We start from the raw sequence: 15,356 nt of genomic DNA, 5'->3' as shown, positions 1-15,356 counted from the left end.
TAGGTGTGTTCCAGGAAGACATTTAATAGATAATGTGGGGTCATAGGGTGCAGAATCAGGACCATCGCCACCACTCCCCCATGTCTTTACCATAGAGTAAAAAGTGGCAGGGTTCTGCTAGAATATAACCAGAAGCAGAAAAATATTTGACCAGTAGGTGAACATTTAGTTCAGATAAACTGCCAACTGATCTTTTCTTTCTCTTCTGAAACCTGTTACTACTACAGTACCAGAGTATAGGCTGCCAACAACAGCTCGCCAGAGTCCTCTGTCCTGGGCTGACAAAAGGTTGATCTGCCCTGTGGTTTTTGCTTTCAACATTCATACGTCTTCGGGCAAAGATCCTTTCCCTCACAGGACTGAAGACTCTGGAGCTTGTGTTGGTATTTCTGTAGCTCTGGGTTTTTACAGGGTGAGGTTGCTAGCAGGATGTCCAACCGTACTCCATTCGTAGCCAGGCCTGGGATCATCCATGGTGGAGTTCTGCTGATTTCAGTTCATCGTCAATTACAAATGATATAAATAGTGTTTAAACGTGTAAGCTATTTTTTAATTGCTAATATAAATGGATGTAAATGTATTTTTGATAATTAGCATTAGTGGATGTGAGGGTATCAGCTGTTGTGTTTGTACCTCTGTTCCACCCACAAACTCATGGAATAAGACCATAAGATATAAAAACAGAATTAGGCCATTCAGCCCATTGGGTCCACTCCACCCAGATCCTATTCAACCCCATACACCTGCTCTCTCACCATATCCCTTGATGCCCCAACCAATCAGAAATCTATCAATTTCCACTTTAAGTAGACCCATGGACTTGGACTCCACTGCAGTCTGTGGCAGAGCATTCCACAGATTCACCATTCTCTGGCTAAAAGAAATTTCTCCTTACTTCTGTTATAAAAGTCACCCCACAATTTTGAAGCTATGCCTTCTAGTTCTGGATACCCTCACCAGAGGAAATAACCTCTCCACATCCACCTTATCAAGTCCTGTCAATCAGGTTTCAATAAGATCCCCACACATTCTTCAAAATTCCAGTGAGTACAGGTTCAAAGCTGCCAAACACTCCTCATATGTTACCCCTTCATTCCCAGAATCATCCTCATGAACCTCCTCTGGGCTCTCTTCAATGACAACACTTACTTTCTGAGATAAGTGGTCTGCAACTATTGACAATACTTGGTGTGGCCTGACTAGTCTCTTGTAAAGCTTCAGCATTATCTCTTTCATGCCTCTGTAATTCCCTTTATTTCATTGTGATACCGATACATGTGACTTATGTTTCTCCCTCTCAAATTACAGCATGAATTCAATCACGTTATGATCTCTGCCTCCTAAGGGTTCCTTTACACTAAGCTCCCTAATAAGTTCTGGGTTATTACACAACACCCAATCTAAGATGCCTTTTCGAGTCGGCTTGAGCCCAAGCTGCTCTAAAAAGCCGTCTCATAGGCTTCAACAAATTCCCTCTCTTGCAACCTGATTTTCCCAATCCCCTTGCATATCGAAGTCCTCTATTACAATTTATTACATTGCACTTATTACATGCCCTTCCTAGTTACCTTTGCAATCTTTGCCCTACATCTTGGCTATTATTTGGAGGCTAAATAGATATGATTCCCATAATGTTCTTTTTATCCTTGCAGTTTCTTAAGTCCACCCAGGAAGATTCAACATTCTCTGACCCTGTGCCACCTCTTTCCATCTCTTACCAATAGAGCCACACCACCACCTACGCCTTTCAATACAAAGTATATCCTTTGATGTTAAACTCCCAGCTATGACATTCTTTCATCCACGACTCAGTGATGCCTACAGTGTCATACCAACCAATCTCCAATTGCGCCATGAATTTGTCCACCTTAATCCAACTGCTACGTGCATTTAAATACAGCACCTTCAGTCCTGTATTCTTCACCCTTATGAATTTTGCCTCTGTGGTACAACTTAACTTTTTGCTATATCTGTAGTTGTAACCAATCATTGGCTTGTCCTTCCTTACATATTACATATTCCATCATCTTATATTACATATTACATCATCTACTTGTAAACCTGCTGGATCATCGTCAGCTCCATCATACTGGCTCCCATCCCCCTGCCATACTTGTTTAAGCCACAGCTCGAGGAAAACTGTCCACAAGATATTCATCCCCTTGGATTCTAAATGACACAATTTCCTTATGGGATACTTTGGATGTTAGGATTGTGCAGAGAAGTCCAATCCCTGGGTCATTTTAAGCTTTATCGGTTTGTTTATTATCAAAATATGTATGCAGTATACAACTCTGAGATTTTTCTTCTCCAGACAGCCATGAAACAAAGAGAAACCACGGAATTCAGTTCAGAGAAAAACAGCAAACCCACTAACACAGTCATCAACCTCCCAAACACCCCTCCCCCACACAAAAAGCAACATGAAAGTATGGCAAAAACACAGAATATAAAAACCATAAGATAGAAAAAGAAGTCAGCAGTCCATAGTCCAAAATCCATACGCAGTAACCTCGGTAATATTCACCGAGTGTTTCCACAAGTGATCAGAAAGCCATTAGCACTCGCCCTCCATATTTCCCTCGATGTTTGAGTCTTTCTCATTGCTTTAATCAGAGAAATGGAGTTGAGCATCGGCTCATGACCTTTCTTCTCCTCAACAATGGTGTTCATTGCTACCCAAATTTTCTCAGAAACAGCAAGGTGCTGCATTCAGTCGATCTGCAAATCACAGGTTCTAGCGGTTCCAGAAACACATTCAAGATGAAAATCTGATGAAAAAGAAGTGAAATAAATGGCTTTGTGATTTATCCAGAAGATGTCAACCGAAGGAGCTTTGTATGCAGGCACCAGCTTTACACTAGATTGTTTAGCAGGCACACCTTTAGAAGAGCATCAAATGGAGTAGGATTCATGAACAAGAAGAAAAATACAAAAACTGTATACATCATGCATATTATTTCCTGGCGATAAAAAAAATCAGCAGCTTCCAATATTTTGCTCCAAGTTTCCAATGTGCACTGAAAGAGCAAGATTGTGAGACAAATTCAGAAAAAAATAGTATTTATATTACAGCTTGTGACATCTGTGGGAGATTGCTCGGTAGTTTCACTTCAATTATTTTTTATGTATTGTGAATTTTGTGCAGACAAAATTAGAGATTATGTTGCACAATAGTGTTCCGCAAGTGACTCCTAGATAAATGAGTGGTAATGTTGGCTGACAGGTGATTACTTGTCAGCAGTCTCAGAGTACTTTTGTAAATAGTGTTTTGGGGATTTTCCAATGCTAGTTGCGGAAAGGAGTTCGAACCTGCAATCTTTTAACAGAAAAGAATGCTATCAGTTGATCTCAATGGGAATCAAAAGATCCAGTGGAGACATCAGACGTAAGAGCAGGGTAGGGCTGTTAGCAAACTGTGATGACTAGTGCCAGTCTGATAACTGTGTCATGTCTGTCAAACGGTCGAGAGGTTACAAATCCTGCTGTTCAAACGTTGCAGGAGGATACTTTTCTGATGAGTTCTATCAGTCTGTCTCCACCTTAATGTTGAAATAGACCACAAATGATAATTATTCTGTTCTTGAAATATTTTGTAAGAATGCCCTTTGCATGTTTACAATCTTAATCACGGTACAGATGCTGTTTACTTTCACAGAGTGTAAAACGCTGAAACATATCTAAACAAATAATTTGTCTATAGTCTGTTGTAAAGAGTAAGTTAACAGTTCGAATGATATTTTATTTCTCCAGAAGCACTTTTTATAGTAGAATTCCATTTATTTTTTAATTTGCTTCTTAAAAAGCCCATTTCCCATCTGAAGTGGAACTAATTTATTGCTTAAATTTGTCTTTTGCTTATTGTTTGTCACTTTGTTAATGTAAAGTTTTTCATAAATTATATTGTACTTCTTTATTGTCCTATAAATGCCTGCAAGAAAATGAATCTAAAGGTAATATATACATACTTTGAAAATTACAGCTGGCGAAGAGGAGTATATTTACATGAACAAGGTTCTACTAGAAGAAACAGCAGCAACTGAGAAGAAAGTATTGGAGAAAGGTAGGTGGACCATTGCTAATCGTAATTCACTATGAGAAGACATATATATTTACAGTTTTCTATTTTTCTTCCATTAGAAAGTTAGCTAAGATTAAAGTACCTTGGGCATTGTGACATTAATGTTAATCTGTGGCTGGATGAGGACCTAAAGAATGTCCTTTGTTGCCGTGGTAACGTAGCGATTAGCACGGTACTGTTACAGCTCAGCGTTCAGAGTTCAATTTTGACATCACCTATATGTTTTCCCCAAGTGATGCATAGGTTTTTTCTCGGGTGCTCTGGTTTCCTTCCACAGTCCAAAGATGTACCAGTTTGCAGATTAATTTGTCATTATAAATTGCGCTGTGATTAGGTTGGGGTTAACTTGGGGTTTCGCTGGGCGGTGCGGCTCGATCTGCACTGTATCTCAATACGTTGATCTATTGGTTGGATAAGAGCCTAAAACAACTATCAAAGCATAGTACACAGCATATGCAGACCAATAAGAAACAAAATATTGCAAGGTGAAATCATCGAATGAGAATAAGCTGAGCTTTGAGACAATCGTTTCTGCAGGTGTTCAGCACAACAGTGTGGGCTGAAGGGCCTGTTCCTGTGCTGTACTGTTCTGTGTTCCAAGATGCTGGGTAAGAGAACCCATCGGCATAAAACATTCCACTTGAATGCAAAGCAATACTTGTGAAATGCTGGAGGAACTCAGCATGTGAGGCAGCATCTATGGAAATGAATAACTAGTCAACACTTCAGGCCGAGACCTCACCCCCCCCCCCCCCCCCCACCACCACACACCTTCGGGACTCAAAAGGAAAGGGGAAGATGCTAGAATAAAAAAGGAGTATTTGAATACAAGTTCTCTTAAGAGATTGACTTTTATAAGACCATTAGACATAGGAGCAGAATTTGGCCATTTGGCTCATCAGGTCTGCTCTGCCTTTTCATCATGGCTGATCCATTTTTCCTCTCAGCCCCAATCTACTGCCTTCACCCCGTATAGTTTCATGCTCTGACCAATCAAGAACCTATCAACCTCTGCCTTAAATATGCACAAGAACTTGGCCTCCACGGCTGCTTGTGGCAATGAATTCCTCAGATTCACCACTCTCTGCCTAAATAAATTCCTCCACATCTCTGTTTTAAATGGATGCCCCTCTATTCTGAGGCTGTGTCCTAGGATCTTAAACTCTTCCACCACAGGAAACATCCTCTCCACATCCACTCAATCCTTTCACCACTCAATAGCTTCAATTAGGCCTCCGCTCATTCTTCTGAATTCTAGTGAATACAGGCCCAGAGCCATCAAGCGCTCTTTATATGACAAGCCATTCAATCCTGGAATCATTTTCATGAAACTCCTTTGAACCTTCTCCAGTTTTGACACATCCTTTCTTAGATAAGGAGTCCAAAACTGCTCACAGTATTCCAAGTGAGGCCTCATCGGTGCTTTCTAAAGTCTCAACATTACATCCTTGCTTTTATATTCAATTCCTCTTGAAATGAATGCTGACATCGCATTTACTTTCCTCACTACAGATTCAACCTGCAAATTAAACTTTGGGGAATCCTGCACAAGGACACCCAAGTCCCTTTGCGCCTCAGTTTTTTGAATTTTCTCTCCATTTAGAAAACAGTCAACATTTCTTAGATAGGAACATGGAGCTTGGAAAAACAGAGGGCTATGTGCTGGGGAAATTCTAGGCAGTCTCTAGAGTAGGTTACATGGTCAGCACAACATTGTGGGCTGAAGGGCCTGTAACGTGCTGTAAATTTCTATGTCTATGTTCATTTCTTCTACCAAAGTGCATGACCATAGACTTCCCAACACTGTATTCCATCTGCCATTTCTTTGCCCATTTTCCAAATCTGTCTAAGTCCTTCTGTAGCCTCTCTAATTCCTCAAAACTACCTGCCCCTTCTCCTATCATCGTATTGTCCACAAACTTGGCCACAACGCCATCAATTCCATCATTCAAATCATTGACATATAACTTTAAACAATTGGTCCCACACAGACCCCTGTGGAACACCACTAGTTACGGGCAACCAACCAGAAAAGGCTCGCTTTATTCCTACTCTTTGCCTTCTGCCAATCAGTCATTGCTTTATCCATGCTAGCATCTTTCCTGTAACACTATGGGCTTGTAGCTTGTTAAGCAGTCTCATGTGTGGCAACTTGTCAAAGGCCTTTGAAAATTCAACATCAAGCAATTCTTTTTTGTCTATCCTTCAAAGAATTCCAACAGATTTGTTAAGCAAGATTTTCCCTTGAGGAAACCATGCTGACTATGGCCTATTTTAACATGTGCCTCCAAGAACTCCAAAACCACATCCTTAACAATCAGCTCCAACATCTTCCCAACCACTGAGGTCAGACTAAATGGCCTGTAATTTATTTTCTTCTTCCTGTCTTCCTTGAAGATTGGAGTGACATTTGCAATTTTCCAATATTCTGGAACCATTCCAGAACCTAGTAATTCTTGAAGGATCATTACTAATGTCTCCACAATCTCTCCAGCTACCTCCTTCAGAACTCTGGAGTGTACACCAGCTGGTCCAAGTGACTTACAGTATCTACCTCAGACCTTTCAGTTTCCCAAGAAGCTTCTTTCTAGTAATAGTACCTTCACACACTTAATGACCCTGACACCTGAAACTTCCACCATACTACTAGTGTTTTCCACAGTGAAGACTGATGCAGAATGCATCTGCCTTTTCCTTATCCCCTGTTGCTACCTCTCCAGCACCATTTTCCTGCAGTCCGATATCCACTCTCATCTCTCTTTTACACTTTATGTATCTGAGGAAACTTTTGGTATCCTATTTAATATCATCGGCTGGTTTACTTTCATATTCCATCTTTACCTTCTTAATGACTTTTTAATTGCCTTCTGTTGGTTTTTAAAAGCTTCCCAATTCTCTGCCTTCCCACTAATATTTGCTCTATTTTATGCCCTCTCTTAGGCTTTTATGTTGGCTTTGATTTCTCTTGTTAGCCATGGTTTATTATTGCGAGCAGCTAGAGAATGAAATTGAAGCATTTTCACATGTTAAACAAATAACCTCTTCATATCCTTCAATAACCTCTTCACATACTGTGAACTGGAGAACGCTAGCAACAGTTTAGACAACTTCCCAGTAGCTGTCTGTGAAGACTTCCTATATTCCCAAGCACCTATAATGATATCCTTCGGGTGGGAAAACTAGCTGGTTATTTTTAATATGGCTGAGAATGCCAATTTTGGAATCAAGTCAACTCTCTAAGGCCAATTAGATACAAAGCCACTCTGCGATCTTCCAGATTCATTAATCATGGGAACAAATGGCATCTGGGGCTGTGGCATTTACTAGGACTGGAATTCTTTCCAAGTGGCTCTGGGTAACGCTACAAGCCAATGGTTTATTTATTTATTGAGGTAATGAGTGGAACAGGGTTAACCTATGAACTGGTATGTCTTTGGACTGCGGGGGGAGACTGGAACACCCAGAGGAAACCCACACATTCCATGAGGAGGACATACAGACTTCTTACAGTTGGTATTGGATTTGAACTCTGAACTATGACATCCCGAGCTGCACAGTAGTGTAGTGATTAGCATAATGCTTTACAGTACAGGCGACCCAGGTTTGATTCCTGTCGCTGCCTGTAAGGAGTTTGTACGTTCTCCCTGTGACCGTTAGGGTTTCCCGCAGGTACTTGGGTTTCCTCCCACATTCCACAGGCATATGGTTAACTGGTCATTGTAAATTGTCTCATGATTAGACTGGGATTAAATCAGGTATTGCTGAGCAGCACAGCTCAAAGGGCCAGAAGGGCCTGTTACGTGTTGTTCTTCAACAAAATTTAAAAAATAATAAAATAATAGTTTCATACTAACCACTATTTACAGGGACATTGGCCATATGCATCTCATGAGGTCATCTTGTTTGGCCTGGACAAGCTGGATGAAGAAGCCCATTTCCATGCTTTATAAAGCTATTGCTCTATGAACAACTTATCTTGTTTCTTTACAATCTTTACTGTACCATTTCTTTATAGCACATATAACTGTAAACTTGCTGCTCTACTGAAATTACTTTTCTGAACTCCTAAGGTACTTAGATTCCAAATTATATCCTGAACTCATAAGTTTTCATGCTAAAAATGTATGTTCATTCAGAAATAGCATTTGTTTTTTAGTTAATTGGTGTTTTTGTTTGCCGATCTGTAACAGTGCATCCCAGTTTTGATCTTGTCAGTCTTCTTAATCAATTAAAGTACATTCTTAACAACTATAAGCTCTAATGGGCAAACAGACTGAATCTCTGGCCTGATTTCTTCTGAGCTCATTCAGAAAGTCCTTAATGGTTTTCTGCTTGTGCAAAGTTCTCAGTTCTGTCAAATCAAAGGGAGTAACTAGGGAAGGTGTAATGTTTTCTCTGCGGTATAGTCCAATTAGGGAATTTCTTGGTTTTGTATTAGCCTTTGTGAACCACTTTGTAGTTCAGTGGAATGTTTTCTTTGCGCCTGATTTAAGAGATGTTTATCAACGCCAAATTTATGATTGTTTCCTTATATTGGCTTTCATCACTTGCTGACACACTTCACTGTGAATAAGAAAGGTGTGTGTTGAAGTCAGACTTCACAATGTAATCACATGTTACGGTACTTCGACGCAAGGTTTGAGAGGAAGCAACACTATGGGAACTGGGAATGCAGGTTCTTAATTCATTGAAAGTGGACTATTAATTATGTTCATGGTCTGCAGAAAGATGTAAATAATGTTGAAAGAGTACAGAGAAAATGTACAAGGATGTTGCCGGGACTGGAGGACCTGAGTTATAAGGAAAGGTTGAATCAGTCAGAGCTTTATCCCCCAGAACATAAAAGATTGACAGAGATTTGATAAGGTAAGCAAATTTATTGGAAGTATAGTTAGAGTATATGCAAATAGGCTTTTTCTACTGAGATTGGGTGAGACTACATCTGGAGGTCATGGGTTAAGGGTGAAAGGTTCCCTCTAAGGGGAACATGAGGGGAAACTACTTCACTCGAGAGTGATGAGAATGTGGAATGAGCTGCCAGCGCAGGTGGGGAATGTGATTTTGATTTCAATGTTCAAGAAAAATTTGGATATACCTGGATGTGGGGGTAGAGAATGGAGGGCTATGGTCCTATTGCAGATCAGTGGAACTATGCAGTTAAACATTTCAACACAGTCTGTATGGACCAAAGGGACTGTTTCTATCCTATGGTTTTCTATGACTCAATGGCTGTATGTGCGGAAGAGAACAGTTGTGGATTGTGGAACAGTTGCTACATTGCTGAAAGGAAGAGATACCTTAAAGGTTCAAAGTTTCATTATTATCAATGTATGCATGCAGTATACAACTCTGAGATTCATCTTCTCCAGATAGTCACAAAACAAAGGAAACCATTGAAGTTCAAAGAAAAATATCAACCCCTGCCACAAAACAAACACTTACAAATCACCCCAAATTACATCGTGCAACAAGAGCATCAAAGGGGCCGCGTCATGCAGAAAAATAAATCAGGTGAACCGCAAGAACATCAAACCCAAACCCCACCACCCCGCACAAAAAAAACTGACAGATCGCATTAAAATTAAATCACTCAGATGGCAACAAGAAAGAACACAGAATATAACAAACATAAAAACGAAAGTACAGTCCAATCCATTACTCACTGAACTTCATTAGAGAGACAGAGAGAAGGTGTGTGCTGTGGGATCATGGTTTTCAGGGAGGAACAGTATTGAAAGGGCATGGCACTGTAGAATGCTGGTGCTGGAGGGTAAACATCTTACTGAGAAAGTGTTGTGTTAGGGAAACAGATTACTAACAAATGTACTGTCCTCAAGATAGATCCTTTCTAATGGTTGAGTTGGATGCTGAAGTTCTTCCAGGAATGAGGTTTGGAATTCTCCTTTATATTGATACATCTCTTTTAAATCGAGGTTTAAAACTTTTCACTGTAGCTTTTTCCTGCATTTCTTTATTTTTATATGTGATTTTATTCTCTTTATATTGTCTGATATCTGATGTTTGATTTTTCAATCTTGTTTTATGTAAAGCACTTTGGGCAGTATAGGTCAAAGGGCAAAGGGCTGAAAGGGCCTATTCCATGTTATATTTCTAAATAGATAAATAAATAAATAAATAAATAAATAGATAGATAGATAGATAGATAGATAGACAGACAGACAGACAGACAGACAGGCTGGCAGACTTCACACCAAAGGACTGCAAGCAAGTAGATTTCTTCCTCAAGGCTATTATTCTGCTGGTTTTGGATTCACAACTTAGCAAAGTTAAATTCAAATGCACTGGTGAATTTTCATTTGAGTTGGACTCCAGGAAGTGTATATGTGGTGATTACATAATCCCACTTTCATTGGCAGAAGAATCCCAGATTTGCGAAGACATCCAACAGGCATATGTTTTGCTGCTGATTAAGAAGTGGTCACATTATGTGGCCACAGTTTCTTCCTTTTGCAGTACTGTTCAAACCAGGCCAACAACCACTCTTTTGCAACTCCGTCATTTTGGTTTGATTGTGCAAAGTGCTTGCTTCAAGAATGACTTGAAATCTTTTGGGAAAAAGTCCCTGATGATGACAATGCTCCAGCTGCAGACCCATCCATTTTATCAGGATAATAAATACTGATATAATTGAGGTGGTTTTGCTTTTTTCAATGGAAAATACTACTGCTTAATCCAACTCCAATTGTTGCCAAGAATCAAGAAATGAAGAAGTGAAGCAGTCAACTCATCTCTGTAGTTGCTGACAAATGTGTTTCAGGTCTGAAATGAAAGAGAAGGTTGATATTTCGGGTTTGCTGTAGGATTGTTCACTGAGCCTGGAGGTTAGGTCACAAACATTTTGTCAGCGGTCAAGACGACATCAGCACCTCAAATGGTGACAATACGCTTACGGCCTAACCTTCAGGCTGGGTGAAATACCCTACAAGCAAGTGTTTCACATCGGCTAGGGCAAAATTAGTCTTAAAATGGCAATCTTCTCAAAAAATACTTAACATTACAGCAGCATTTGAAACAGTAGCTTTATATTGAAAAATCAGAGCCCACGAATTTCCTCCCTTTGATATTTTTTAATCCTTACATTACAAACTCCATGCTTCTCCAGTCCTCGGGGTCTTGTCTGCTCTGTGGTGGTGCTTTAGGCTGTGAATAAGGGGCTTGAGGATTTGTCTACCCGCACTATACCCACTACACCTAATAAAGTGGTCATTGAGTGTATGCTTGTGGTCTTCTGCTGCTGTAGCCCGTCCACTTCAAATTTCAATGTGTTGTGTGTTCAGAGATGCTCTTCTGCACACCACTGTTATAACACATGATTACTTAGTTATTGTCTCCTTCCTGTCAACTTGAATCAGTCTGGTCATCCCCTATTGACCTCTCTCATTAGGCATTTTCACCCACAGAACTGCCCCTCACTGGCTGTTTTTCTGTAAGCTCTAGAGCGGATGTTCCCAACCTGGGGTACACGGACCCCTCGGTTAATAATGAGGGTCCATGGAATGTAAAAGGGTGGAAAGCCCTGGTCTGGAGACTGTCATGCGTGAAAATCCCAGGAGGTAGGCGGTTTTTGAGATACTCGAACCACACTGTATGTTACCAACGATCATCCTCCAGTCAAGGTCACATAGATCACATTTCTTCCCCTTTCTGACATTTGGCCTGGACAACTGAACCTCTTGACCATATCTCTTTGCTTTTAATGTATTGATTTGCTGCCACATGATTGGCTGATGAGATATTTTCAGCAACCAGCGGACATACAGGTATACTTAATAAAGTGTCCGCTGAGTCCCTTTCTCCATGACTATAGCAACTTATTGCCCAAGATTCCCCCAGATTTACCGAGGCAGCGAGAAGTATAGACAGAGCCCATGCAGATGTAACTCGACTGTTTGACCACGTTCATTTTCTTTCATTAATAACTTCCTTATTTTAACAAGCTTTTCACCACAATTTCTTTTGGCTGGTTATGTGATTAGCCAACATTTCTGACTATAAATTCCACAGTGCTTTGTGATAAAGAACTCTGCTCACCCAGTAAGCTTTCCTCCTGAACATACAGACTCAGCAGACGCCAATCACATGGAGATGACAGACAGAAACACGGTCCTTGCTTTTTGTTCTGGCCTGTAGTTGAAGAGTAATAATGTTGATGTGTTGATTTCAGTCAGTCCAGACATTCTATTGATTTTCTCACCTCAATGTTCATTAGTTATTAAAGGTCACTCATTTCTTGGCTCCTGGTTTGAATTAGACCCTGACACAGAGCAGATTATGCAAGGAATCTTTTCCGAATGAAATGCATCTATCACAAAATTGGACTGGGCATTCCCTGTATTGACTTTTGATACATCAGACACATGGGCAGGTGATGTCACCAAATCTCTTATCCTCTACCAACTAACATTTAATCTCCAACATCAAAAGTGAAACAACTATATGGCAATCACAATAAAAAGAACGCAACCTGGGGCACAGTATGTACTGGTTAGTGCTGTTGCAGCTCAGGGCATCAAAGTTCGGAGTTCAGTTCCAGCGTCATCTATAAGCAAGTTTGTACGTTCCTTCCTCTGTGTGTATGGGTTTCCTCTGGGTCCTCTGGTTTCCTCCCACAGACCAAAGATGTCAGTTAGTAGATTAATTTGTCATTGTAAGTTGTCATGTGATCAGCACCTACTTCCTTACTACCCGTTACACCACTGGCATTTAGGGCAGCAATGAAGGTCCTCCATCTCTGCTGGTGTCCAAGGCTTCCTTCATTATGTCAGTAACTTCCTCTCAGTTTTCACTACTGTCAGTCAGCTGGAGACTCAGGAATACCGTTGCACTCAAATGTGGAAGAATTCTCCATTGCTGTTTCTGTAACAGTTTTGTGCTACCAGACAGGGTTGTTAGCCCTGAGCTGAACCTCCGAGCCTGGATGACCAGTAGGTCACTCATAGTCTGGCCTCTACCCTTTGACCTGTTTGGCTCATGTGTCCCTACCAAGAGCCAAAGACCAGACTCCAGCCAAGATACAAACAAAAGAAAATGTGTGTTTGGTGGAAATCCCAGCCACACACACAAAATGCTGAAGGAACTCAGCTGGTCAGGCAGCATCCATGAAAAAGATTACAGTCGACATTTTGGGCCTTCTTTTCCACAGATGGTGCCTGGCCTGCTGAGCTCCTCCAGCATTTTGTGTGTGTTCCAGCCAATATAGCCCTCTAGATCATTGAGGCACACAAGCCTCCAAACCACAAGATGGTGGTTCTCTTGGAGGTCCTATGATTAGGCAAGAGTTAAAATCGGTGGGTTGCTGGGTGGAGCAGCCTGGTGGCCTGCTCTTCATTGTATCTCTAAACAAATAAATTAAATAGAACTGTTGAAGCTTTCTGCTGAGTTGTGAATTGAAGGTTGTCCATTCCTGTATCGCATGCAGTATCTAGCTGCTTTAGTTTGCAGTATTCAGGATATTGCAAATTGGCCCAGCAAAGATAACAACCTGTTTCTCTTACTGAGCTCGGTGCAGATGTTGTGATCTTGTCACTACAAATCGCACTGCAATTCGGAGTGGTGTTTCTTATGGGGACACGATCACATGGTGGAAGCTCTGTCCTCTGCCCCTCATATTTATCCCTATCTCCATGGCAACCTTTTATACAGCAGGTCTGTGCGGTCCTCTAAGGCCTGACAATTTTTCTAGTGATAAGTGCATGGCCGCATGTTCACTGACAGGATTTACAGGCGTCGGGGAGGAGGCAGTGTGCCTAGTGTCACTTTATGGAAATATAATCAATATATATGTATGTGATATATATTTCTTATGTACATATATCTTATCATATGATACATATATCTTATGTATTTATAAGTTGTTCTTTATCTTGTTTAGTTCCTGTGTGCTACATTGGGTCCAGAGTAATAATTACCTCATTTTCCTTTACACTTTTGTACTGAAAATAACATTAAAGAATCTTGAATCTTATTTTTTACTTAACGATACAGCTCTTCCGGCCCTTCGTGCTGTACCCCTTCAGCAACCTCACAACCCCAATTAACCCTAACCTAATCATAGGACAATTTACAATGATCGATTCACTTACCCTATACATCTTTGGACTACAGGACCTGGATATAAAAGTATGTGAATGGCATACGTCATGACACTACCACGTCAGAAAGGTGTGCCTTGCTAAAAGATAAAATGAAGTTTATACGTATCCCTCAGTCTCCCTTGCTTTAAGTTTTAGAGTTACGAAATGTAACAATCAGCTCCAGATAACAGTTGCTAGGAGCCACAAAACCAGCTTCCTCGCAGTAAAAAAAAACTGAATTGTTGCCGCCAAAGTCTTAGCAACCAGTTAGTTGAATGGGTGGCTCTGTGAGTTAACACTTTGTCTGGTCACCTTTGCGAAATGGCTTCAGAGCAAGTGCTAATTGGCTGAATGAAGTTCTGCACTGTATGTGGGTCACAAAGGTCCTACATGAAATGAGTTTGGTCTTTGTCAAGTTTGACTCCTGTCGAGTGTTGGCCAGTACCCGAAAACTGGCACCAAGCTTGTGGAAAAAGAGCAAGCATGGATGGTGTGGGAAATGGAAACATCATACTGATGCAATGGAAAATAACAGTGCTTTGGATGTTTGGACAAAGACGCATTGTTGGGAATGGATCAAGTGAGTTTCACAATGAATAACCGTACCTGACCTTGGAATACTGGGTGCTCGCACAAAGGAAATCTTTCCATTTTAAAGCACTGACATCCTTTCTTTGATTTCCAGAGTATTTAGAAAAAATTATTACTGCATTTGGAACAGAATTCCGTTTATGCATTAAAGTTAAACTGAGTTTCATTTCAATGTCCATGACTCATACCCTGGCCTCATAATCTCTACTGAGTTCCTATGAAAGAATGTACCTATGGATTCACTTTCAAGGACTCTTAACCTCATGTTCTCGATATTTATTTCTTATCTATCTATTTATTTATTTATTCTTTCTTTCTTTCTTTCTTTTTGTATTCTGGGTTTGAAAAGCTTATCATATGAGGAGTGGTTGATGGCTCTGGGCCTGTACTCACTGGAATTCAGAAGAATTACGGTGGGTGGTGGAGGGATCTCACTGTAATCTATTGAATGTTGAAAGACCTTAATAGAGTGGAGATGGAGATGATGTTTCCTACGGTAGAGGAGTATAAGACCAGAGGACGCAGCCTTAGAATAGAGGGACGTCCATTTAGAATGGAGATGAGGAATTTCTTCAGCCAGAGAGTGGTGA

The 15,356-nt window shown here is 40.6% G+C and overlaps 1 protein-coding gene across 5 annotated transcripts in view; it reads left to right on the top strand.

The window, feature by feature from the left end:
• Nucleotides 1-15,356, top strand: part of afap1l2 (actin filament associated protein 1-like 2) — a 267,324-nt gene that overhangs the window by 138,497 nt on the left and 113,471 nt on the right. For all 5 annotated transcript variants that reach the window (XM_059947906.1, XM_059947907.1, XM_059947908.1 and 2 more), the window contains one exon: nt 3,983-4,063. In XM_059947906.1, coding sequence (XP_059803889.1) covers nt 3,983-4,063 — 81 coding nt within the window. The remainder of the gene's footprint in view (nt 1-3,982; nt 4,064-15,356) is intronic.

This window comes from Hypanus sabinus, chromosome 22 (assembly GCF_030144855.1).
Source record: "Hypanus sabinus isolate sHypSab1 chromosome 22, sHypSab1.hap1, whole genome shotgun sequence".
Classification (NCBI taxonomy): Eukaryota; Metazoa; Chordata; class Chondrichthyes; order Myliobatiformes; family Dasyatidae; genus Hypanus; species Hypanus sabinus.
This window is presented reverse-complemented; position numbering and strand designations above follow the sequence as displayed.